The sequence below is a fragment of the Notolepis coatsorum genome (genome assembly GCF_963971535.1).
Source record: "Notolepis coatsorum genome assembly, chromosome: 14".
Taxonomy (NCBI): Eukaryota; Metazoa; Chordata; class Actinopteri; order Aulopiformes; family Paralepididae; genus Notolepis; species Notolepis coatsorum.
The window spans coordinates 57,423,660-57,450,702 of NC_140178.1; the positions used below are offsets into that span (position 1 = coordinate 57,423,660).

The 27,043-nt window shown below is 42.5% G+C and overlaps 1 protein-coding gene across 1 annotated transcript in view; it reads right to left on the minus strand.

Moving 5' to 3' along the window:
* nde1 (nudE neurodevelopment protein 1) overlaps window positions 1–26,023 on the minus strand; it is a 95,992-nt gene extending 69,969 nt beyond the window's left edge. Inside the window, exons 1-3 of the mRNA XM_084329796.1 lie at window positions 25,832–26,023; window positions 24,408–24,574; window positions 19,655–19,808 (exon numbers count right to left, since the gene is read on the minus strand). Coding sequence (XP_084185922.1) covers window positions 19,655–19,808; window positions 24,408–24,496 — 243 coding nt within the window. The 5' untranslated portion in view covers window positions 24,497–24,574; window positions 25,832–26,023. The remainder of the gene's footprint in view (window positions 1–19,654; window positions 19,809–24,407; window positions 24,575–25,831) is intronic.
* Between the last annotated feature and the right edge of the window lie 1,020 nt (window positions 26,024–27,043).

Consider the following 27,043-nt stretch of genomic DNA (forward strand, 5'->3'; position numbering starts at 1 on the left):
AAGCAGGGAGGCTATGGGTACCATTTTTTAAATAGTCTTTGGTATGACTCGGCCGGGGCTTGAACTCCCAGCCTCCCGAACTCAGGGCGGACACTCTACCCACGAGGCCACTGAGCCATTGTGGACAGAGGCACGGATAAATCTGTGGCAAGTTGTTATTGCTTTTATTCGATTTTAATAACCTATTCAAGGTCAACGAGCGGCACTGCAGATCTACCCTACTCTATGAATTCGACAAAGTGCAATACCGGCCAGATCCTCTTAGGGGCGCTATCGCGATAATGCAGTGTTCCCTGTGGCCGAACGGTGGACTATTTTTTTTGACTTTTTTTGTGAGTTTCCAGTAGCAGGATTCTGGATGTGTAGCATAGTAGCTTGGATTACGTTTTGCATCGCAGATTTCACCATGCAATAAGGGGATTTATCATCAGCCAATGGACATATCGATCTACCAGATGGCGATCGATAACGGGGAAATGCTCGGGACGATCCCACCGGACCACGGTAAGATCTTTTTCACGTAAAGTACATCCCGATCTGGCCTTGTTTTGATAGCCAACCAGGCGTTCGGCCTATGTGGCTAATGAGGCTAACGCGGTTATTGGTAATCGATAATCAGAAACGACGTCCCCCGCCCCCCCCCCCCCCCCCCCCTTTCATCCATACATGCGTGAGAATCGTACCGATCATATGCAGTTTGAGTTTTAACTGGAGCGTATCTATAACCGAAATGCCATTGGATTTAACGTTATTAGCTATTAGCCCTGTATCTCGCCTCCCAGGAAATATACTAGACCCAAATCCGGTATAACGCTTATATTCATGGCGCTATAAAATGAGAACCTATTGATGATTTTTTTTTTCTTTAAGTAATTTTGAAGGGACGGTTTATAGACTCAATTGACAATGAGAATGGACAGATAGCAATACTATAAAATATAGATTTAGCTGTACAAACAGCCCCACGTTTGTTTACATTCCCCGGTCCTCTTGAGATTAATTAGACTCATCCCAATGGCCCCGAATGTGTTAAAAACAAAGGGTATTGCACATAAATAGGCACTTCAGATAATCCTTCAGAACGTTGATCGGCTCAACTGACCGACAATAAAGCAAAATGACCATTCACCATCGTAGCCTATAATAACAGCATTGCATTGGCCTATCAACTGGTTTTAACTCTCTCTGCCAACAACGATTAAACTCGTTATTGGCCGCCAATCGTTGAACGCCAACAACGAGTATACTCGTTATTTGATCGTTATTTCTTTTATTCGATATTTCCATTAATTATCCATCCAGGGAGCCTGGTGTTACCATAGGGAATGAGTCTGAGATCGCAAAAGTCCAATACCGCCGCCTGGTAGGATGCGGCCGGTATTGCACATCCTTTGAAACTCTGTATTGGGCTGTGCGTCAATTATATTGGTCCGGGCGGACTTTTCTAGTAACCTGAACCTAGGGCTTCACCCGATCGCACCAGATTCATTATGCTGTGGTGGGTTATGTCGTGGGCCAAATGGACATACGATCTACCAGATGGCAATCAAATAATTGGATATTCTTTATTAATTAATGAGAAACGACCCCGCCCCCCCCCCCCTTTCATGCATTCATGATGGAACATAATACCGATCATATGCATTTGAATTTTTAATTGTAGCGTGTGTAGGGACGAAATGCCAATGGTTTAGTATAATACACGTCGCAACGCTGGCTATTACTAGCCTCCCAGGAATGACCCTAAACCGCTCTAAAACCATACTTATATTCACCACGGTATAAAACGGGAATGTATGGATGGAAAAATTATTTCTTTTTCAGATCTTGAACGATAGATACTCGATGTCAAATGGGCCATAGTATTGCATCCATAGCTATAATATAGAATATAGTTATAGCCCTGCAAACAAGGTGATGGACTCCATTGGTTTAATGCGTGGCAGCGCATGAGTTAATATCCCATATCCCGGAAACAGCGTGGCAGCCAATGAGTTAATAAACAAACAGAAACAGTAGCATGTGCATCTTTTAGATCAATTAGGCTATGAAAATTAGGCTGCCTCTAAATATAAAAATGTATTAAATAAGAATAGTTTGCTTCACTTAAAAAAAATATATATATATATATATATATAATATATTTTGCGACTCAGACATGAAAATCGAATGTAGAGACTGGCACGACTATTAGAAAATTCTAACTCATCCCTAATTTAGATGCAGAACATTCTAGATCTCGATGCCCTTTTATAATGTGGCTTAGGTTACATAAAAAGATGGACAAGAGCTGTCCCATTCCGAAGGCTACTTCAAATGTTGCACAGAGAAATGCAGCCTTATTTTCCCCCAAATTTGGACAGATGGATCCTTCAGGACAGCCAAGTATCCCAGAATGCATTTCACAACAACCAGCAGCGATGGCAGAAGGCTGAATGCTGTGAGACACAGCAGTAATGTACGATCTAGGACCAATTATTATGCAACTTTATTAAGTTCTAATATTTGTTCAGGTAATAAAGCAAATAGATTCCCAATATGTGGTCAGTTTATCCAAATAACACCCTAAAATCTTGATACCAAGAAACATGTAACCTAATGCTAGAAATCTAAATGAAAAGGGACTTTATTCACGGAATCTTTGACACACAGAAGCATGTTAGATCGCTCTAAGGAGAAAAATGTATTATACATCTCAATATTTTTTGTCCAATGACCGCACACTAATGGTCTAAGTCAGGGGTGGCCAACCATTCAGAGACTAAGAGCCACAAAAATTACTGTGGTACCACAAAGAGCCACACCATATGATATATAATATTATACCAGCGTTTCTCAACCTTTTTTTCAGTCACGGCACTCTTCATGTGTTTATAGGTCCCACCCTCTGAAGTTGCTAATTAAGCATTACATCGTGTGTTATGAGAATTAGAGCATGCCTAGGGGTGGTCGTTAGACTCTAATTCTCATAACACACGACTACAAGTGGTGTAATGTCTTTTATACAATTGGCGAATTCATCCAACCTTATTGCTATACAATAAACACACATTAATTGAAGATTTATTCACAAAACCATCCGCAGAAAGAGTAGGTCCAAAAAAAAGAAGAGAAGTTGGCTCTGTGTGTAGAAGCAGCTCGGAGGTGCGGCGTTTCTTTTTTTTTTATCCACTTTTTCTCCCATTTTCTATTTCTCTCCCATCCCAATTTCGTATCGTCCAATTCAATCCTCCCCTGTCTCGAACGCTGTTTCTTGCCTCCCACAAGCCGGCTGCAATGTGGACGAAGCCATACATAGCACGAGTCCCCTCCCATACTCGAGGTAGCAGCCATCGCATCTTTTCACCTGCGCGGCGCGATCTTTCAGCGTCAGGGGTCTGTGCTCTGGAGGGACGCCGCCCCCATCGCTTCTTGATTCTACTGCGCAGGCGCACCAACCGACCTGTAGGAGTCGCTGTCCACAACGTCCGATCCCCACCCCTCAGTTTTCCCTCCCCCTAATACTGCCAATTGTATTAGTACGGACGACCAGCCAAACTGAAAACAATGTGGAGAGCTGGGCTCAAACCCAGTGTCTCCAGCATTGGTGGTGAGTGCCTTGCCCACTGCACCACCTAGGTGCGCTGTTTCAACGCATGCCGTCTAAGAATGAAGTGAGCGCAGGGGCGTAACTATGGGGGGGGACATGTCCCCGGCATGTTTTCAGAATGCAGTTAGTGTCCCCTGCACGATAATAAACGGTGACGCGACGTGATAGGACCACACGGAAAACGGCTGCTTGGCCATCTCTGATTGTCATGGAAAGTCAAGTAGCCAGGTGAGCACCCAGCGCTAAGTACCACAGCTGTCTTTGCATATCAACAACAGCCCAGTGTGCGCAAATAGTCTCTCTCTCTCTCTCTCTCTCTCTCTCTCTCACTATACGTATCACCCCTCCGCCACTGACCACGCTGGGCTGGTGGTCTATCGCCCTGCTCTAAAGATAAACTCTAAGCATAACCCACTTCGAAAGAGGGCCAAAGCATAACCACTTCGAAGCAATAGGTTGCTTCAAAGCATGCCGTCTAACAGTGAAGTGAGCGGTTGTTATTGGTTTGATTGATTGAAAATGTTATTAACAGTGAAATGAGTGTCCTTTTGAAGGAGAGGGAGGTTCCATAACGAATGGCATCTAACAACACACTTCGCGCGATTTATATTTTGTTTCACAATGAGTCATGACCAACCAATTACATAATCCAACATTGTGTAAGCAACTAACACATTCCATGTGACAGAATCATTTTTGAATGAGTCGTTATGACGCTATCAATACATTCATTCATAAAGATTATTGTCCGCCATCTTGGTTTCATTCCTAAAACCACGAACGGCGGAGTGATTGTAATTCGGTTGTGGGCGGGTTCTGGGATCACGTGGAGTGTGTTATGAGAAATAACAACGTCTAACTTGACTGTTTCAGCCAATCAGAATTAAGAAATGTGCATGCCATTGTATAATGTCTTTTTTATTTGGACCTCACATGGTTAAAAGTACCTTGTGAGACCCACGGTTGCAAAATTACAAAATCACTTTTAGCCATTAACTCATTCCCCGCCATTGACGAGTATACTCGTTACTGGCCGCCAATCGTTGAACACCAACAACGAGTATACTCGTCTCGTTATTTGATCGTTATTTCTATTCATTACAGGCGCACGGACTCGGGGTTAACATGGGGAATCCTCATAATAATGTAAAAGTGCAATACCGGCCGCATCACGCTAGACGGCGGTATTGAGCACCCTTTCTACCCTTGTATCTTTCTCTGTGGGATGGCCCCAGGTCTCGGGTTTCATTTTTCCTTGTTGGGCGAGGCGAACGGTTGTCCCGGGTCCATCCAAGCGCGTCAAATATCTCCGATCCATATGTTGGGGTGAATTATGCCGTTGACGAAATGGACATTGGATACACCAGATGGCGATCAAACAATTGGAATATTATTTTTGGATTACTCCCGGCCACAGGTAAGGTCGATTTGACATACATTTTAGCTTGATCCTGCAATGCGTTCATACCGATCGGGCTGATAACCGTTTTTTAGTGTTCAATGTGAATGCCGTTACTGACAATCAAATAATCAGAAACGACCCCCCCCCCCTTTCATGCATTCATGATGGAACATAATAGCTATGATCTAGATTTGATATCGGGATAATAGCGTATACAGGCAAGACATGGCAACGTGTATAGTGGAATCGACGTATAGGGCTTTAATCAGGATTTCATGAATTACCCTAGACCGCTCTAAAACCATACTTATATTCACCACGGTATAAAACAGGAATGTATGGATGGAAAAAAATTCTTTTTTGCATCTTGAACGGAAGATAGGTGATGTCAAATGGGTCATAGTATTGTATCCATAGCTATAATATAGAATTTATAGCTCTACAAACAAGGTGACTCAGTCCTATATTTTAACGTTTGGCAATGTGACCACAGGGCCCCAACTAATCCCCGGCGCTGAATGAGTTAAAAGAAAGTCTGTAAATGTTTATTTAAAGAAATGTAAGTACATGTACATAGTCAATGGGTCCTGTTGTTCAGCCTCACAATGCTATTGGATAGTAAATGTGTTTATAGGTCCCATCCTCTGAAGTTGCTAATGTCTTTTTTATTTGGGCCTCACAGGGTTAACCTCTTAAGCCCGAGCAGTTCGGTACTGGACTGCAAATGACCTCACGCCATAAATCCATCTCTACAGAATGTATGAATTAAGGGCTTTCGATACCCAGCTCATGCCAGCCCGTCAATAGGGATGCCCCGATCGATCGGCCAGCGATCAGTATCGGCCGATATTCAGTATAAATATGAGATTGGGGAATTCCGATAATGCTTTCTAGTCGCCGATTGCGAAAACTGATCGATGACGCAAAAAACATGAGCCAATTCTCAGTGGAGTTGGTGTCATTGTCGCAGGTTAAGTAACCTAAAACTATTACAAAGTGTCTGAGACAGATCTGCAATGTATGCCAGGATAAAATACCTCGTGGGGGAAGCAATGTAAAAAGTTTCAACACAACAAATTTAATAAGACACTCGAAGTCCCATCACCCAGAGGAGCATGGCGTTTGTTATGTTTACCGCGGAGTAAAAAGAAAAAGGCAGATTAAGAACCAAAACGACCGCTAACGCAAACCACTTTAGAGAGCATCCGTGCGTATAACCATGATAGTCAGAAGGCTAAGGCGATCACAAGAAAAGTCATGAAATTCATAGGGCTGGACGAGACGGACTACTCTCTCACATTGAGCGAGCCCCGCTAGTCCGCTACACTCTCCCAGCTCGCTGTAGAGACAACAAGTTACAAAAAGCAACAACAAGTTTTTTTTTTTATTCTACGTTTTAAGACTCCAAACCCTCATAATTCTTGTTTATATGCAAGTATCGATATAGCTAACTAAATATTTATCGTTGCAAAGATGTCATCCAAGACTCCAAAACGGGGCGATGTTCAAAATGAGGAGGAGGCCGATGACAGTGTTAGCAAGGCCTGGCTGGCCACCCTGCTTGAGAGCCACAAAGAAGCTATTACCACGGAGTTCAGAAAAGCCATTACCACTCTGGAAAATAAACTTGACCAAATGAAAACGGACGTGGCCGACAACGGACAGCGGGTCAAGTCCCTGGAGGAGAATGCGGATTCTGTAAGCGAAAGAATTGCGTCGCTAGAGGCTACATGTGGTGATCTGAGGGCTAGCCAGGCTATGCTAAGGGCTAAGGCGGAGGATCTCGAGGCTCGAGGACGACGTAACAACCTTCGGATTGTTGGACTACCAGAGCAGATTGAGGGCCCGAGACAAACACCCTTCTTCCCCACCCTTTTAACCCAAGTTCTTGGGGCAGAGACCCTCCCTAACCCTCCAGAATTGGACCGCGCACACAGGTCTCTGGCAGCTAAACCGAAGCAGGGTGAAAAGCCTAGGCCTGTTATCATCAGGTTCCATAACTATCAAACTAAAGAACTGGTGATCCGGGAGGCCAGAAAGAGAAGAGCGGAGATGCAGTACAACGGTCAACAAATTGCCTTCTACAAGGATTATACCCCGGCTGTGTTGGAACAGCGAGCACCGTACCGCGATGTGATGGCACTATTTTACAAGCGGGGACTGAGGCCTAGTCTTCACTACCCGGCCAAACTGATGATTACGGAAGAGAGCTGGGACAGGCTACGCTTCATGTCTGTTGGGGATGCCGAAGCGTACCTCAAGACCAAGCTAGCCTAGTGTGGACGGCTACCCAGCGAGTACCCAGCGGTAAGCTAACCCGACGCCGGGAGCAATGAACAATGAATGTAGAATGCGAGACTGAATTTATAGACATTGGTTGGGCTAAACTGGTCGACCGCGTTAGGCCTGACACTGAGACCTCATGGGGAGAGGCTATCGACATTAAGCGGACTGGCTTCTGAAACTGAACTTTATGCTTCCCAAATGGCCGACGCGGATTATATTTGCCCGTATTTCTAACTCCTTTTTGTTTTTCTTAATATTCTTTAATAGCCCTTATTTTTACATGCGTCTCTCTCGCATTCAAACTGTAGACGTTCCCTCTGTTTAGAGGCTGCTAGATACATGGAATGGAACTGTTTGACGGGATAATGAAGGTTCTATTTGTATGCTTTAGGAGTATTCATTGCGCAGAGACTGGGCCTGAATTTACTATGCCATTTACCTAGGTCTAACGGACAATTCGGGGCCAGCTGAAACCAACACCAACAGCAATAGGCATGATTACGACGTACTGAGTGTTCGGCTGAACTTGTGGACCTTGGTTATGTTATAGTGCCCAGTCACTATAGATTGGCCACCTATGCCTCAGAAGGGGAATATTGTTATTTCAATCGGAGTGACTCCTTCAAAAGGAACCCTATGCCAACCAGGTTGCTATAGCCATGACCTTGTGAATGATTGCATGCCGTTTTCTTCTGCTCCCTATTTCATTTTTTTTTGTCTTTGCCCCCCCCTTTTTTTTCTTAACTTAATTTGTCTTTTCTTTTGTATGGATTTATATACATATGACTCTCTATGCAGGGTGATCATACTCAGGGTGCACATACTAATATTTGAGGGTCTCAATTAGGGATGCTCGATATTGGCTTTTTTACCGATACCGATATACCGATATTGTCCAACTCTTAATTTCCGATACCGATATCAACCGATATCACATTTTAATGCCGATATCGGCCGATAATATCGGTAGGCCGATAATATCGGACATCATTTCTTGTATTTTATTTTTTTATTCTTTTTTAAAACAAACATATAAACAAACATGACAACACACGATAAGATATACAAGCATTAATTGTCAGGGCACATCCAATGAGATCACATTTTGGTTAGTTGTTTTATATAAGATATACCCATAATACCTGTTATCTAAAAAAAAAAAACCCTACATACATATGCTCAGCTCGAACCCCCCCCTCCCGGACCCCACCTTGAGAAGTACCTCCACTATCCCTCGCACCTAACCAGACACTACCATTATAAGCTAGCTTTTATTCTCTCCACCACTTCTAACCACATTGACATTTTGGATTCATTGAGACCCAGAATTCTTGCTGTAGATATTTCATGGTAAATTACATCGAGATATGTAAGAAACCAAACTTTACGGCACATTTTTTCCGGTTGAAACCAGCGTGATGCGATCAGCTTTTTGGCTACTGTGATACCCGATAAAACCAATCTCTTTAGCTGTGGATTCACTGCAAACTCAAAAACATCATTCAACAGCAATACCGAGGGGTGTACAGGTATATTCCAAGATACGAGTTTTGATATTTGTTGGGTCACATCTTTCCAGAATGCCTTAACTGGTGAGCAGTCCCAATACATGTGCATAAATGTCCCTTCGTCCCCATTTGTACATTGGGTGCATTTGGAATCTTGTTTGAGCCCCATTCGGCACAGTCTTATAGGAGTCAAGTATGTCCTGTGAATATAGTTAAGATTGATTTGTTGATGATCCGGGTTCCTTGATGTAAGTCGGACATTTGCCCAGGCTCCTTGCCAATCAAAGTCATTTTCCAGGTCTGGTATATCCCTCCTCCAGACAGAGTCAAGTTGGAGGGTTTCATACGAGGACGTTAGTAATTGATGATAAAATTCTGAAACAAAACCTCTCGATGATCGGACATCATTTCTATAGAAAAAAAATTATAAAATAAAACAGATACCGATATTTTCCAATATCACATTTTAATGCCGATATCGGCCGATAATATCGGTAGGCCGATAATATCGGACATCCCTAGTCTCAATACAAACAAGCCGGATAGTATCTGTTGAGTAGGGGTTTTGTATGCATGTTTCAGGAAGCACTCAAGGTACTGACTGGGCCAACTCGACTTGTACACGCTTCTTTTTACTGTCTTGATTGATTGATTGATTGAAAACTTTATTAACAGATTGCAGAATGGGTACAATACAGTACAGCTCAATACACACAATTGTTAAGGGGATGCAGACCAGAGAAAGACTTTCGTCTTGTTTACATCAGGGTCCCCCATTCTCAATTCATCTTAGGGTACAGGTCTCTGACATTGCCGGATGTAACTAACCTCATTACCTCTCTATACATATTTTAGGTACATTGTGAGGTCCCTGAATCGTGTAACCCCTGTAACTGCATATACCTCATGTTTATATTACTATGTTACTCTTTAAATGTATGTATATATATATATTTTTTTTTAGACAGAAGGAGAAAGGGGGGAAAAAGAAAAGAAAAGAAGAGTGGCACCTCTGTTTCAACTCTGTTTTGGTTTTGCAATCTTTATATCCCTAGTGGGCCTGGTAGCAGGGGCTAAAGACACTCTCCCCGAGCTGTTGTAGGCTGGAGGCGGGCTTTGCCCAGGTCCACTGAATTATAGGCTGACCTACACACACTGGAACACCTCGGTTTACTTGTTCACCCTCTACTTTCTATGGGTCACACTCCTTATTGGGAGTCATTGGTAGCGCTTTTATGCCCATGCTCTAATGGATGAGCCTCGAGTTGTGTTGCAAATATCTTTCATTGTTATCCCAATCTTAAATTTTTGAATTTAAGCATCCCGTTTTTTATTTTGGTTTTTATTTCTTATTTCTTTGGCTGTTCGAATGTTCTTTTAACTCAAATTTAAAGGTTTATCCATAACAGTATTGGAGGCTGTTCGGAATTGACGGGAGAGAGGGGGAAAAGGGGAGTGAGGATGGAGTCTCCACCGGAAGGAATGTATCCGGAGAGGTACAGAGGCTGTTGCTATTCCCTTAGGGACCAAGGGATGTACCCCCGGGTGAGTATGTTTGTGTATGGTTGTGTGGGTGTATGTGTGTGCATCAACCCCCCCCTCCCCCCCCCCCTTTTCTCTATCCCCCTCTACCTTTCTCCTCTCTTCCAATGTTTTATCTTTTCGACTCAGGTATGTATATACTTAACAGAACATGGCAGTGACGGGCAGGAACATCCGTTTCGTCTCATGGAATGTCAAAGGGATGAACAACTCTATCAAATAATAATAATAATAATAATGGATTGGATTTATATAGCGCTCTTTGTGACACCCCAGAGACCCCAGAGCGCTTACAGAGTCCATTATTCGTTCATACACAGTCATACCGGTGGTGGTAAGCTACAATTGCAGCCAGAGCTGCCTTGAGGCAGACTCACGGAAGCGTGGCGAATAATCAACGCCTACGGCCCCTCCGACCACCACCAACATTCATTCACATGCATACACGTTCATACGAGGCAAGTAGGTTAAGTGTCTTGCCCAAGGACACAACGGCAGTGGGATGGACATGGGCTTGAGCGGGATTCGAACCACCAACCCTTCGATCATTGGACGACCCGCTCTACCCCTGAGCCACGCCGCCCCACCAAGGCTAACAAGGTACTTAACCATCTACGACACCTCAAGGGTGACCTTTGTTTTTTACAAGAGACACACATCTGCATCTCAGATATCCCCCGCATTAAGAGAGCATGGATGGGACACGTTTTTCATTCTAAATTCTCAGCAAAAGCCAGGGGAGCTGCAATTATTATATATAGGGATGTACCCTTCGAGCCTTCCACCATTTTAACTGATCCTGACTAGGGGTGGGACGATACATCGATCCAGATCGATACATCGATGTAATTATCAACGATCGAATCGGATCGATGCAATGTAATAAGATCGATTCATATCGATACTCTTATTTTGAAAATCCTGTGGCGAGTCTCATATCCGCCCAAGAACAACAGCAGTAGCTCCGTGTGTGTAGACGTTACAGCATAGCATTCTCCCTTTCTGTGTGTGTGTGTGCGCGCGTCTTTGGAAAGACCAGATGAGGTCAGAGGAGTTTGATGTTTAAATGTTATTTAAACATAAACAATATAATACATAATAAATGTAGGCCTATACATGATCATGCAACATCAACAAATTGTTGTAGGAACGGTTTGGGAGAGGGAGGTAGGGAGGGGTTTTAGGTTGAGTTTTGAGTTCCAAAAAATGGAGCTTAAAGTTTAAAGCTCAATATATCAAAACGTGGCACTTTACAGTGAACAGGAGGTCTATTTGTATTAAAAACAATAGATTGATTTTCCTTTAAATGTCTGGAAGAGCTCAAAAATACAAATGTCAAATGATATTTTCGTTACCTTTTTTTAGTTGATCTAAATGTTACCGATTGTGTTAAATGGGCATATGATATCATCTCATATCGATTGCAGGCACCTGAATCTAATCTAATCGTATTGTATCGTGAGAGACTGTGATATCGGCAAATATCGTATCGTTGTCCAAAGAATCGATATCGTATCGTATCATGATGAAACTGGTGATTCCCACCCCTAATCCTGACGGACGATATGTTATAGTGTCGGGCAAGCTGCAGAACATTCCGGTGGTTTTGGCCTCAATATATGCACCGAATTGGGACAATGATAAATTTGTATCCAATTTATTTTCCTCGATACCCAACCTTAATGATCATCACATAATTATCGGAGGAGACTTTAACCAGGTCCAAAACATGGAACTGGATAGGTCTTCGGATAGACGTACTACCATCTCCAAAGCGGCGAGCATCCTAAAATTTCATATGGAACAGCTTGGCCTTATAGACCCCTGGAGAGCAAAATTTCCTACCGATAAACTTTTCTCCTTCTTCTCCCATGTCCACCACACGTATTCGAGGATAGACTTCTTTTTACTAGATGAAAAACTACTACATAATGTAGTCTCTACTAAGTACCATAGTATAGTCATTTCCGATCATGCCCCGACATCCGTTGAAATTAACTTCCCCCAGGGTAGAACACCCTCAAAATTTTGGAGATTCAATTCCCACTTATTATCTGAACCTGAATTTAAGGATTTTATTCATGCAAAAATAAAAATCTTCTTTGAGATAAACGACACACCTGAAGTTAGCAGTGACATGCTCTGGGAGGCCTTTAAGGCATATCTCCGTGGACAGGCCATCTCCTTTACCTCTCATTTTGGGAAGCAGGAACAATCCAAATTAACGGGTATATCAGATGAGATTAAACGATTGGACATCCAGTAATCATCTAAACCAACTCCTGCTCTATATAAGAAACGACTCCAGCTCCAATCACAATATGATTTGCTCTCAACTAGTAAGATCGAGAGACTACTCCTGCACACCAAGCAGCGTTTTTTCGAGCAGGGGGATAAGGTCGGAAAATTACTTGCGTACCAAGCACGAGTGGCGAGTAGGGATGGGTACCGAATTCGGTACTTTTGAGGCACCGAACCGAAACACGTCGGTACTACCGAGTATCGAATCAAGTGAGAAACCAAATTATTTTTTTTTTATTTAAAAAAAACTGTTATTATTATTTTTTTTAACTTTTTTTTTTGGTTTTTTAACTTTTTTTTTTTCATGTCAACGTTCACACGCACAATATATGCTTACCTAGGATTTGACTTGATTCAACAACAAAGCAGTCGGAGCAATGACAAGCCGAAAACTGTCGAAATTGTAGTTATTTGAAGTTTGAATTTTCTTTTTACGACTGAGGTAGGTAAATTAAATTTCTTGAGACTAAAGTACAGAAAAAAGGTACCGTTGGGTACCGGTATCGATTCACAGGTACCGGTATCGGTTCAAATGTGAAAGGTACCCATCCCTAGTGGCGAGTGCCTCTAGACTGATTCCCAGGATAAAATCCCAATTAGGTGTCACTACAACAGACCCTACGGAAATTTCTGAAATTTTCTCTGACTACTATTCCAAACTTTACACGTCGGAGTCCTCCCAGCAGGACTGGGATCGCCCAAACCCCCTCAAGTCTCTCAAATACCCTCAGGCGAATAAAGCGGAAGCTGAAGAGTTAGGCACGCCTATAACCATCTCTGAAGTGACTGAGGCAATCAAATCTTTACAAAGTGGCAAATCACCCGGGCCAGATGGCTATACTACAGAATTTTATAAAACTTACTCTGTGTTGGTTGCTCCTTTTCTACTGAGAGTATATAATGACTCCCTTCTAAAGGGCCAAATGCCGCCCACGCTATCAGAGGCGTCACTGTCCCTGTTGTTCAAAAAAGGTAAAGACCCTCTCCTTTGTAGCAGTTACAGACCAATCTCCCTCCTTAATGTGGATTGTAAAATATTGGCTAAGGTCCTTTCATGCCGTCTTCAGAAGGTGGTCCCGTTCCTGATAGACCCGGATCAGACGGGTTTCATCATGGATAGGCAATCCTTCTTTAACACCAGGAGGCTGTTAAATATCCTTTTCACAACCACGACTGGCGCGCCAGAAATGGTACTCTCCCTGGATGCTGAGAAAGCGTTTGACAGAGTGGAATGGAGGTACCTGTTCCATACTCTTGAGAAATTCGGTTTGGGACCGGGTTTTATTTCATGGATAAAACTCCTATACTCGTCCCCAGTGGCCTCGGTTAATGTGAATGGTACCAAGTTGGGCCAGTTTGCGCTTTATCGCGGCACTCGTCAAGGATGCCCGCTTTCTCCCTTGCTCTACGCGCTCGCCGCAGAACCTTTAGCCATATGGCTTCGCAGGGAGGACAGATTTGAGGGGATTGAGAGGTTCGGCCTGGTTCATAAACTCTCATTGTATGCCGACGATCTCCTACTTTATGTCTCCAATCCGTCATCGTCCATCCCTGTTATCCTGGATATTCTAGAACAACATAGGCAGCTCTCTGGATACAAACTTAATCTCCAGAAAAGTGAATATTTACCTGTTAATGCATCTGCGGAACGGCTTCCTCAATCGCTTTTCCCCTTTAAAAAGGGCCACGGAAGGATTCACATATCTAGGGATTTTTATGGCCAAATCACAGACAGAGCTCTTCGCAAAACTTTTTCGTCCTCTGCTGGATCGCTTTAAGCTAGATCTGACGAGATGGTCCTCTCTCCCCCTCTTGCTTCTGGGAAGGGTTAACCTGATAAAGATGGTGGTCTTACCCCGATTTCTATACGCTTTTCAGCATATACCAATATTTATTAATAAAGCCTTTTTCACTTCAATTGATCAACTTATAGGTTCATTCCTGTGGGGTAACAAAAGAGCACGTATTAAGAGGACGATCATGCAACTTCCCAAATCGGAAGGGGGTTTGGCTTTGCCCAATCTTCGCTATTACTATTGGGCATGTAATATAAACAAACTCCTTTACTGGAGGACCAGGAGGGAGGAAGAAGACCAACCCCAATGGGCTCGGATGGAAGTCTCCTCTTCAAAGTACTCACTCTGGTCTGTGGCAACATCTCAACTACCCATTTCGATCCCTATTAAACAGGTGGCTCGGAACCAAATTGTGACGGACACTTTGAAAATCTGGAATCAGTTTAGGAAACAATTTGGCCTACACGCTCCGTCGGGGCTAGCTCCAATCTCTCGTAATCACCTATTCTTACCGTCCTGTTCTGATCCTGTATTCAGAAGCTGGGCGAACAAAGGTTTGCTAACCATTAATGACCTCTACTCCGGAGGTGTGTTCTCGTCGTTTGCAGAACTATCAAAAAAAATGTGTCTCCCAAATTGTCACCTTTTCCGTTTTTTTCAGATCAGGCATTTTGTTCAGAACCAATTCCCACAATTCCCTGGCGGTCCTCCAGACTCTAGGACTGACCCTCTCCTATCGCTCGGTACCGGGCGGAAAGGGCTCGTCTCAATTTTATATGATAAAATATTTTGGATGAACCCAACTTGCTTAGACTCCCTAAAAGCCAAATGGGACGAAGATCTGGGAATTATCATTACAGATGAACAATGGGATCATATATTAGACCTTGTACACACTTCCTCTATACAGTATGTGCAAGACAGTTTGCTGCAGTGTAGGATCCTGCATAGGGTTCACTACACCAATGCGAGGTTAGCAAAGATATACCCGGATAGAACGGATGCGTGTAATAGATGTAAACAATGTCCAGCCAATTATATGCACATGTTTTGGACGTGCCCCAAACTCAGAGTTTTGGACTGCAATATTTGATACACTAAGTAGGGTCCTGGGTGTGACGTTAGACCCTGATCCACTCACTGCCTTTTTCGGTATCCCGAATACCCCTACGATTGCATCTAGGGCTGCAAAACGAGTTGTGGCGTTCACTACCCTCCTCGCTAGGAGACTTATTCTCTTTAAATGGATACACCCTTCCCCACCTACTCACAACAGATGGATACATGAGATACTACATTGCGTTAAGCTTGAGCTAATCAGATTCTCCCTAAAGGGCTCCCTTGAAACATTCCATGTGACCTGGCAACCATTTCTGCAACACATCGATACCCTGACTATCAATGAAGAGACTTAGGATAGAGCTTTACACCTGTCCTGGTATGTATATGGGTGTGAATGAGACCCCCGGGGGCTGGGTGGGTAACTGGGGGAGGGAGAGGGGAACGGGAGACACAGCTGCAGAAGGTCAAACTACCCAAGAATTACCACAATACTATAGACAGGGGTGAGGGAAAGAGCGAAATAATCTCATTGATGACTTTCTTCCACAGCCACAGCCGTGCTGGAGAGTTTTCTTTCTGTGTTTTTAGTTCCTTCTTTACTTCTTTTTATCTAAATGTTTGTGCATAATACAGGTGGGTCTAATTGATATTATTATTGTTTTTTTGTTTTTCTTTCCCAATAGCATCTATGCTGTATGTTTGGATGTTTTGCAGATGTGTTTTCAACAACTCCGGTGTGGGGGGGATGGGGTGGGTATGAGGGAGGGGAAGGGGAAATGAAAGGGGAAGAAAAGAGAAAAAGATGGAAAATGAATGATGTTTTTTCCAATTGTAAATGTACAACTTACTTTTCCTGTAATAAAGAAATTTATAAAAAGAAATGTACATTATAAAAAAGTAACTGTACTTACAGTAGATTTCATTCACGGTTTGTGAATCACGCCTGGTGATACTAAAACCAGATTGAACTCTGCCATTGGAAAGGGGAGATTTGGCCCGATCCATAGATGTGCAACTTGGCCATAATAAGGTCATTTATAGAACTTATATTCATATAATTATAATCATATTTCAAATATGTGTCCGGATGGCAGAATTGAGTACTGTATCTACAAAACCTTCTGTTTAATCATCTTCCCTTTATTCATTTGCTTAGATTTTTCAGGTCTGGTCAATTTTAGCATGGTGTTAGCAAATTCAAAGTCAAAGATTTAAAAAATACATTCCCTGAGATCCATAGATGTCCCTAGAATCAGATACCAAGAACATGCAAATGGACGCCATTGTCAACATGAGGCGTTTGCTGTACGCTGTGCACCTTGTAGTTCAACATCCTGGAAGCTAGACTATCCTGAAACAAACATGGACACCATCAGCAAACCCTGCGAAAAAGTAACCATAGGAAAATTCGCTTGCATTACATGAACTGAGCTTTACAAAACTGTCATGGAATGTAACTCCTCCACTTCCTGTATTGACCCTATACCCACAGCATTATAGCCGTAATCTATTGCAATCTGTTAATAACATTTTCAATCAATCAATCACTGCACAGGTGATTGATTGAAAATGTTATTAACAGATAGCAGAATGGGTACAATACAGTATGGCTCAATACACACAATTGTTAAGGGGATGCAGACCAGAGAAATACTTTCATCTTGTTTACAATCAGGGTCCCCCATTTTCAATTCATAATGAATTGTAAGTAAGGGTGCAATTAGCACCGTGCAATCCATTCTTTGTGGATCCCGCCCTTGGTGTTATAATAGACTCAGACCTAAGCTTTAAATCACACAACAAGGTGACGAAAACATAATTTTTCCACCTTAGAAACATAGCTACGGTACGGTCATTTATAAATCAAAGACGCTGAAAAACTGATCCATGCCTTTATCTCAAGCCGACTTGACTACTGTAATGCACTCCTCACCGGCCTCCCAAAAAAAACTCCAACTCGTTCAAAACTCAGCAGCTAGGCTACTAACTAGAACCAAGAGGAAAGACCACATCAGTCCAGTATTAGTTAACCTACATTGGCTTCCGGTAACATTTCGTCGATTTCAAGGTCCTCCTCCTTATATACAAAGCATATATATATACAGAGGACCAAGCTACATTGCAAATTCTCTAGTCAAATATGTGCCTTCTAGAACATTGCGATCATCTACTAGTGATCTATTGAAGGTTCCAAGCCACAGTCTAAAGATAATTGGGGATGCAGCCTTTGCAAACTATGCACCAAAGTTATGGAACACACTACCTACAGTATGGACATTAGGGAAGCTAGATCTCTTAATATTAAAAAAAAATAAAATAAAAATTGCTAAAAACCTACCTCTTCACCATAGCCTTTAATCACCGAAGACGCTGGGCAGCGTCTTTCCCCGCCATGCTTATTCTGCCGAAGACGCTGGACAGCGTCTTTGATATCAATATTTCAAAAATCTGTGATCGAAATCATATTTCTCCCCCGGAGACATTATATGTACTGGTGAGCCCCTCTCAACTCTCCAACGGTTCAAGAGCGCCATCTGGTGGCCGATCGGCCGATCGCCCAAACAGGAAGTGATGCGGATGAAGTGGTGCTCACCCATATTTCGTCCGGGCACTCGCTATCGTTAGCAGGACTCCATCTTGACACACTGGATGTCGATCGGTTGCAAATAACTCGATAAACAACATGATTTGGACGTATATACTATTATACAACCTGGAAATGGATCGGATATTTCTACATCCCATAATAGGAATATTTCAGTTCCACGCTCTTCGTCCAACAGCGCGAGGAAGATACGGTAAGATCCAGCGTTATTTTTCAACATGTTCTTTACTAACTGCTCTAATGATCATATCACCCACACTAGATGAATGATATAACGTTGCCCACGGAATTATAAACGACCCCCCGCCCATCCGGTCAACATCAGATCATACTTAGTAACTCCTAGAAGCACGTCCAGTTGACATTTTTTATCTCGCACAGATTCCTATCAAACTGTATTTCATCATCAATATAATGCATTTGGGGCTATAAATCAAGTTCTGGAGAAAGCTGCAGAAAACGATAAAAACATACTTATACTTTAGACCGTATTTTAGTATGAATATGTGAATGAAAAAGTATAACGTTGCTACACCCTGAACAATAGATATAGGACGTTGAATGGGCCATAGTAATGTCAATTTAGCAATACAATTTAAAAAGTTATAGCCCTGCAAAGAAGGGGAACTTCTCCATGTTAAATAGGGCTGGCGAGGGATGGTAAATTATGAATTTAACCCCGGCGATCAAAGTGTTAATACACTCCACTGTTGATTGTACTGTAGCATTATTTTACTCTGTCCATTTTTTCTATTTTATTGCACTGCAATAAACCATCATTTTACTATCTATTCTATTCTAATATTTTATTGCACTGTACTATTTTACTCTGTCTATTACAGGTTCAAAACTGTCAGGTATTAAACTGTGTGGGTATCAAACAAGAAAGACTGTCGGGCTTTAAAACTGTCTAGGACCCAGGCCTAGAACTGCACCCTGAGAGAGGGAACTGCGCCCTGAGAGGGAGGGTTGCCCTGAGTGGGAGGTTTGAAGGGTCAAAGTGGGTCAAACAGGAGGGAAGACTGAAGTTGTAAACTGTGGATACCAAACAGAGGAGGTAAAGACGACTTTTAACTGTTAAAAAGTAATCCAGAACTATTTTATTGCACTGTACAATTGCACTATTTTATCTTACCTTTTTATTTTTATTATTGTCTATTTAAAACTTAATCAAACCATAAACAAGTTGGCCTGTTGAGATGTTAGATCCTAATGTGAAAAACTGATTTTATATGTCTGAACTTTATGTGCTCATTTTATGTGTCTTTTTTCTGTTGTGAAGCACTTTGAGCTGCAGTTTCTGTATGAAAAGTGCTATACAAATAAAGTTTATTATTATTTCTGTGCACCTTGTAGTTCAATATCCTGGGAGCTAGACTAACACTGTGCATGCATCTTGTAGTTCAACATCCTTGGAGCTAGACTATCTCTGTGCACCTTGTAGTTCAACATCTTGGGAGCTAGACCATCTCTGTGCACCTTGTTGTTCAACATCCTGGGAGCTAGACTATCTCTGTGCACCTTGTAGTTCAACATCCTGGGACCTAGACCTTCTCTGTGCACCTTGTAGTTCTCCAGTTCCATGCGGAGGCGGTTGTTAGCAGTCAGCAGCTCCCGGTTCCTCGCCTCACACTGCTTCAACTCAGTCTCCAGCTCCACCTCGTAATCACGGCTCATCTGCTGGAACTCCTGCAGCTCGTCATGGGCCTCCTCCGCACTGTGGGCCAAGCAGAGAACACACACACAATAAGTGGGGAGGTTCCCAAAAGGTCAGTCATCCACCTTGCAGCTCATACAAAAGGACAATGGAACAGGTAAAGACACCTGTTCAAACTTGTCTTTTCAAAAACACCCACTCAAGAGTGGACAATTATGGAGTTCATGAAATATTAGCCAGGTTTCATTTGAACCATTCACAAAAGGTCATAATTTCTGTGGGTGGGGAGATTTTGTGTACGTGTTTGTAAATCACAGAAGAACTACAGCAGAGCTTTTAACTCAATCAGCGCCAGACCCGAGGAAAGTCGGGTTAACTCGCCAACCGTTCAGCGCCAGACCCGAATATAGTCGGGTTTTCATCATTATTTATTTTATTCGATATTTTTATTAATTTCTCTCACACAGAACTCGGGGTTACCATAGGGCACCACTCTGAGATCGCTAGAGTGCAATACCAGCCGCATTCTGATAGGTGGCAGTATCGCCCACCCTTCAAAACCAAAACCTTTTTTCACACCCGGTGTTACGTTTAATTCACTCCGGGCGCTATTCAAAATTGCTTTGAAAGTTCTGGAAGAAAACATATTTAATCAAATATCTCCACTTTTCCACAGGATTCACACGAACCACATTCTCTACTGGATGGCAAACACAGCAGCACCATTATCACATGAAAACTTCTGTTTATCACAAATATGGTGAGGGGTAATTAGGCAATTGTAAACACACCTGGCTCTGTTTGGCTGCGTATGTCCCATCCGTACACATAATGTGGTCCATGTGAATCTCATGGAAAAGTAGAGATATTTAACTAAATATACGTTTTCTGACAGAACTTTGAAAGGGATTTGATACTATGACAACAAGAGCTGACTGCCAGTGGCAGCAATTAATTATTGGGCGAGTAAACACAGAGCGCAACAAATTAGAATGCCGAGTCCCCCCAACAAATTGTAATCTTGTTTTTAGTGCCTTTGAGCTGCTTTGGTACCATGAGGTGCAAGCAGTCATATTACCCTTGAATGAGTGCTCCTGTTAGAGTCTTCAGGGTATTCTTGTTTACCAGAGAGGAGATCCGGTACAAGAATCTTGTTCGTTGGTTGACTTTTTTTATTACATTGGTTGCCATTTTGTCACAGGAAAGATTTGCCTCTAGGATGGAACCCAGGTATGTAATTTCATCTTCCCTTGTGACAATATTGTCACCCACTGTAACAGAGAAGCCGTTGGCCTTTCCGAGTTTGTTATTTGATCCAAAGAAAATGGACTCTTGTTTTACCCAGGTGTAATAATAATACATTCGATTTATAGTGCACTCTATATTTGGAAACCAAATAGGGAGGGAGGGCATTCCATAGGCGAGGAGCAACTGAGCAGAAGAAGCTTGGTCCTGGGGGGAAGGAGGCGGTTTGTGTTGGCGGAGCGAAGGTTACAGGTGGAGGGTTCTGGGGTGAGGAGATCTTTGAGGTAGGGGGGTGGCATTTCCGTGGATGCATTGATGGGTCAGAAGGGATATTTTGTATTCAGTCCGGGTGGTGATGGGGAGCCAGTGAAGTGAGTGGAAGATGGGTGTGATGTAGGGATCAGGGTTTCCGTTAGAAAAATTGTTGCTGGCCTCAGTGTCCGGTAGATTTCAATCTACCTGTCAAATGAGAGAAATTCCGGTCAGAGTTTATTGAGCTTAAAAACAATTGATAGGCAAAAGAATGACAACAAAACAAAAGAATGACAACAAAACAAAAGAATGACATCCTCAAGGCATGTAGATTTATAATATTTTAACTTAAAACTAGGCTACTTTTGCGTATACAGTCATTATATTCCAAATAAAATAAGTCCCGAGACTCCATGCTGCTGCTGACTTTAAATCAAATAGGTGTCTGTGGGCAGTCGGCCCAACATTAATAAACAGCAGTCTGTTATAATCACATTTTTATGAGCTAACGAATTCCGTTATATTGGACATTTGTATTAATTATATCAAGCAAAGAACTGAGAAATTTTGCAGAGAGAGACGGCAACATTATCGTGGGTTTGCGTGATGAATCTCCACCTCCCAACGACTTATTTGCGAGAGTATGCCGCTGCAGAGTCGCAGATTCAGCTGTTTTCAGGCCCTATCTGGGGACCGCTCAGCAGCGCCCCCCACCCAACAGCTGAATTGCCAATGGCTGAATTGGAGTACTGCACTGTGCCGGCACTGCTGGTGTGCAGCTGTGGCTCTGCAGCTGCACATGCACTCGCAAACCCAGCACTAAGCTCTCGCTGACAACATCGTTGTCATTATTAGAAGCAACGATGAAACAAATGTAATGATTGTTTCGTTCATCGCATAGGCTATTTAATTTTAGCCTATTTTATACAATTCAAATAATCAAATTGTGCTTAGAGGGAATTATTTTCACCGGACATTATGACCAGAGAGATTAAATATGTCGGACTTCAACAGATTTTGCCGGTCAAATACTGGTAATTACCGGCTAACGGAAACGCTGGTAGGGATGTCCGATATTATCGGCCTACCGATATTATCGGCCGATATTGGCATAAAAATGTGATATCGGAAAATATCGGTATCGGTTTTCAAATTCTTTTACATTTATTTAACCTTTATTTACCCAGGCAAGCAAGTAAGAACAAATTATTATTTTATTTATTGTCAAAGTATGCATAATGTTGTGTTAATTACACGACAAGAGATGTAATGTTAATTACCTGAAATTATTAAGTTTTTTGGGGGGGGGGGGGACCCTGCATATATCGGTATCGGTTAATATCGGTATCGGAAATTAAGAGTTGGACAATATCGGTGTATCGGTAAAAAAGCCAATATCGAGCATCCCTAGTGTGATGTGGTCGTGTTTACGCACTCTCATCAGGATCCTAGCAGCGCTGTTCTGAATGTATTGGAGCCTCTGGAGACTCTTGCTAGGAATCCCGATGAGAAGTGCGTTACAGTAATCCAGCCTGGAGGAGACAAAGGCGTGGACCAGTTTTTCAGCATCTGGGAGGGTGACTGTGGGACGGATTTTTTTTTAAATGTTCCTGAGGTGGAAAAAGGAGGTTGGTGACGGTGGATGAGAGGGGAAGGTCATGGCTGGCAGAGAAGGAGATGCTGGTGATGGGGGAAGATTGGACCTGGTGGGGTACCAATGAGGATGGCTTCTGTTTTTGAGCTGTTTAACTGTAGGAAGTTTGATTTCATCCATGACTTTATCTCCTCCAGGCAGGAAGTGAGGGTGGATGATGATGGCAGGGCTGGAGATGATGGGGGTGGTGGTGATGGCAGGGCTGCAGAGGGGGGAGAGTCCGTTTTAATGTACAGTTGTGTGTCATCAGCGTAGCAATGGAAAGAGATTCCATGCTGGCTGATGACACGGCCGAGGGGAGCAGGGTAAAGAGGGTGTAATGATAGTTTGTTATCAGCGAGCCAGGTGCAGAATCTGCCGAGTTCAGAGCTGAGGGCTTTTTCAACCTGCAACTTGTCCCTGTCAGAGACCAGCAGATGACATGTAATTTGCATGAATTAAGAACAGTAACAGTCCTAGTATGCTTCCTTGTGGAACACCACAGTCACTGGGAGGGGGGGGATAGTGTACCGTTTACCTCCACCATCTATTCTCTCCCTCCAGGTAGGATTGCATCCAGCTCACTGATGAACTATCAAAACCAATTGCTTTTAACTTGGCAATCAGAATGGAGTGATTGACAGTGTCGAAATCCTTTTGGAGGTCCAGCATGACCATGCCGCAGTATTTGCCTGCGTGCACCTCTTGTTTGATGTGGTTGATCAAATAGAGACACTTCGTTTTTTGAGTACCTCAACTGTTGTTACCGTTTCAAGTTTGAAGTCATCTTTGCGGACCCCTAGGTTTTTGTAGAAGGCTAAGATGTGTTCTACCCCAAAATGCCCTGAGTGGGAGGGTAGTTTATTAACCAGTGTTGTGGCTATGTTTGTAAATAAAATGTTTAAGTTATTGGCCACATCCAGCTTGTCTGTGATGAGTGTTTTCTGTCTTTATGTTTATAAATCTGGTTTAGTTTTTTACTGCAGCCTAGTTGGTTGTTGAGTAATTTCCAAAGTTCACTGGGTTTGTTTTTGTTCCTCAGTTTTGTCATTGATGAATTTTTTGTGTGCAGATTTGATCATGGTGTTTACATCGTTTCTTAGTCTGTTTCTTTGTTGTTTAAGTTCAACCACGTGGGCTTGGAGATCTGACCAGTCTCTCCAGTTCTTGGTTAAAGGCCTCGCTAGAGTAGGTTTTGAGGTCCCTAGATGTGACTGTTTTGTGACAGCCAGCCTTTTGTTTTAGCTTTTTGCTAGTACAGAATATCATAATGATCGCTTAACCCACATGCTATAATCCCTTTATTGGAGATCCTGGACTTGTCAGAGGTCAGAATGAGATCAATGGTAGTTTGTGTTGAATCACACACTCTTGTGGGTTGGGTGATTAGCTGACTGACACTGTGCAGATCACAAAACCGACTGAAGGACTTGGAAACGGGTGTAAGGTGGCTGACCAAGGGGACACTGGGAAATAACCACAGATAAGAATACTTTGCTTTCCATTCTGAAAGACAGTCTACAACACACCTCTGGCTGTGTTTGGCAGCTTGTTCCTTCCAGTACTCGAGCTCTTCTTCCAGCGACGCAAACTGAGCAGGCTCCGGCGTCTCCCCCATCTCTGGCCACGGTTAGGTAGAGGGGGGCTATGCTGGCAGAAAACACTACAGGTTCTTCTAGCTACACTCCAGTCAGACCTAAAACCAGACACATACTGTAATTTAGACAGTATTGCAAACAGATCTCTACATCTGTTTTAGCTCAACAGTAATGACACGATTTTTCGTGTCATTACTGTTTTGATTGATTGAATTGAAAACTTTAATGAACAGATTGCAGAATGGGTACAGTACAATTAAGGGGATGCAGACCAGAGAAAGACTTTCGTCTCGTTTACACCAGGGTCCCCCATTTTCAATTCATAATGACATACACAACATCTGTACATAGATAGATATAATAATCTAATCTAATCAAATCATGATATTTATGACAGATATACAGTAGTTAAATTTGTGACATACACGATATGCAAATATACAGTAATTTTAAACAGATCCTAACAGTAAATATACATACGAGGGGGAGGGAACTGTACATTAGGAGGGGGTGGGTGGGTGGGGTGCTGGGTTCAGACATTTACGGGGGTCAGTTTAGAATTGCAGCCTCCCGTAGGTGCTCTTTGAGAGCGGTTTTGAAGGTGGGTAGTGATTCACATTCCTTTACGACTGTGGGTAGGGCGTTCCACATTGATGTGGGGGACCCTGATGTAAACAAGACGAAAGTCTTTCTCTGGTCTGCATCCCCTTAACAATTGTATGTATTGAGATGTACTGTACTGTACCCATTCTGCAATCTGTTAATAAACTTTTCAATCAATCAATCAATCAATGTGGCATAATTGCGGGACGTGTTTAGTCCCTTGTTTGAGCCGAATCTGGGTTGAACATGATTTGTGGAACTCCCTCGGGTGTTGTGGTCGTGGTATTCACTGACCTTTGGAAAGTATTTCGACATGTACATGGGTACCTTAGTGGTGTAGTCGTGTATCTTGTAGACCAGGCCCATTGCAAGTTGCTGTACTCTGTCGTCTACTCTAAGCCATCCTAGGTTGGCTGTCGTGTCATTACTGTCAAGTTCGACTGCAAACAATTAAGTCACCTAACGTTAGAAGACAGCTTGTGGCTTTCTCTCTCTCTGTCTCAGATTGAATACCGTCCGTTACCGTTAGTTGGATTCATGTCAACCTACCAGTTACCAAGAACATTGTTATGATTATGTTGGCTTAGATCAGTAGCTTTGTGTTAGCTTGCTAACGGTCATCTCTCTAACGTGAATTTACAAAACAAATGATAAGTCGGACCAACGTCAAGCTAGCGTTAGCATTTAGCTGTCATGCGATCCTAGCATTAACCATTTAAATCCCAGATGACACACAACCACATACACATTACCAAGCCGGGTAGCGTCAGCCGTCTTCGGGTCGCTCTGTCGGGGACTTTTGTTCCGCCCCCCTTGACTTGTTGTATTGAATCGAGTGATTGTTGTTAGTGTCCGTTTAACGGTTAACAATGAAAACAGTAAGGTGAATTACAACGTATTGCGAGCTGTCCAAAGTTAGAAATCCGCTTGGATACAAGTGACAACAAAGTTCCTCTAAAAAAGACGAACAATGCAAGTCGTTTCTTATTTTTGTGCACACGTATCCACCAACCACGAGTCAGCTGTCGACCTCGTTCCCTCTCACCATTGGCCAATTGACTGACAATCATGTCGAGGGGCAGTCCCAGAATCATTGGCCAATTGGATTACTGATGTTGATAAAACTGGGAACGAGGTTAGATGCATTATGCATACCATAATCACAGTCTATTGTAGTAGAAGTATTAACATAAAGGGAATATATCAATAATTGTATGAGTATTACTTGAATATGTGGAAATGTTCGTTACGTTTTGTGCAAAGAAACTAGTCTAAATCTAATAAACATTTAGATTTTAGTGGGTGTAGTGTAGCCGTGTAGCACACACCAAATGTTACATTATTTATCTACTTCCCTGTCTGGCTACCACACAGTAAAATGTACTTTACAAACTGGGCAGTGCATTAGGTAGGCAGTGCTTCTTGCTCCAAAAAGCACAGCTAATTGATTAATCAAAGCAAATTCATTGGGTCCCCCTTTTGACATCACAGAGGGAATCAGCTTGTTGAACAGTTTGTTTAGGCTTGTTAATCTGACGACTTGAAACAGCTAGGTAAATAATGTAATTTTAAATGTTATTTCCTAAATAACATCTCAGACTGCCAAATCCATACAAAGACTAGTTAAAAAACCATTTCCATAATATGATTGTGATTGTATTGACAGACAGGACATGTCGAGTAGGTGTGAATGAATGAATGAATGAAAACTTTATTTAACAGATTGCAGAATGGGTACAATACAGTACGGCTCAATACATACAATTGTTAAGGGGATGCAGACCTGAGAAAGACGTTTGTCTTGTTTCCATCAGGGTCCCCCATTTTCAATTCATAGACATTTATGACATACACAACATACATGACATTTATGGCATAGGGACATATAGGTATTTAGTACTGATACATTTGTGACATAGGCGGTATTCAAATATACAGTACTGTTACCCCTAGATCCTGACAGA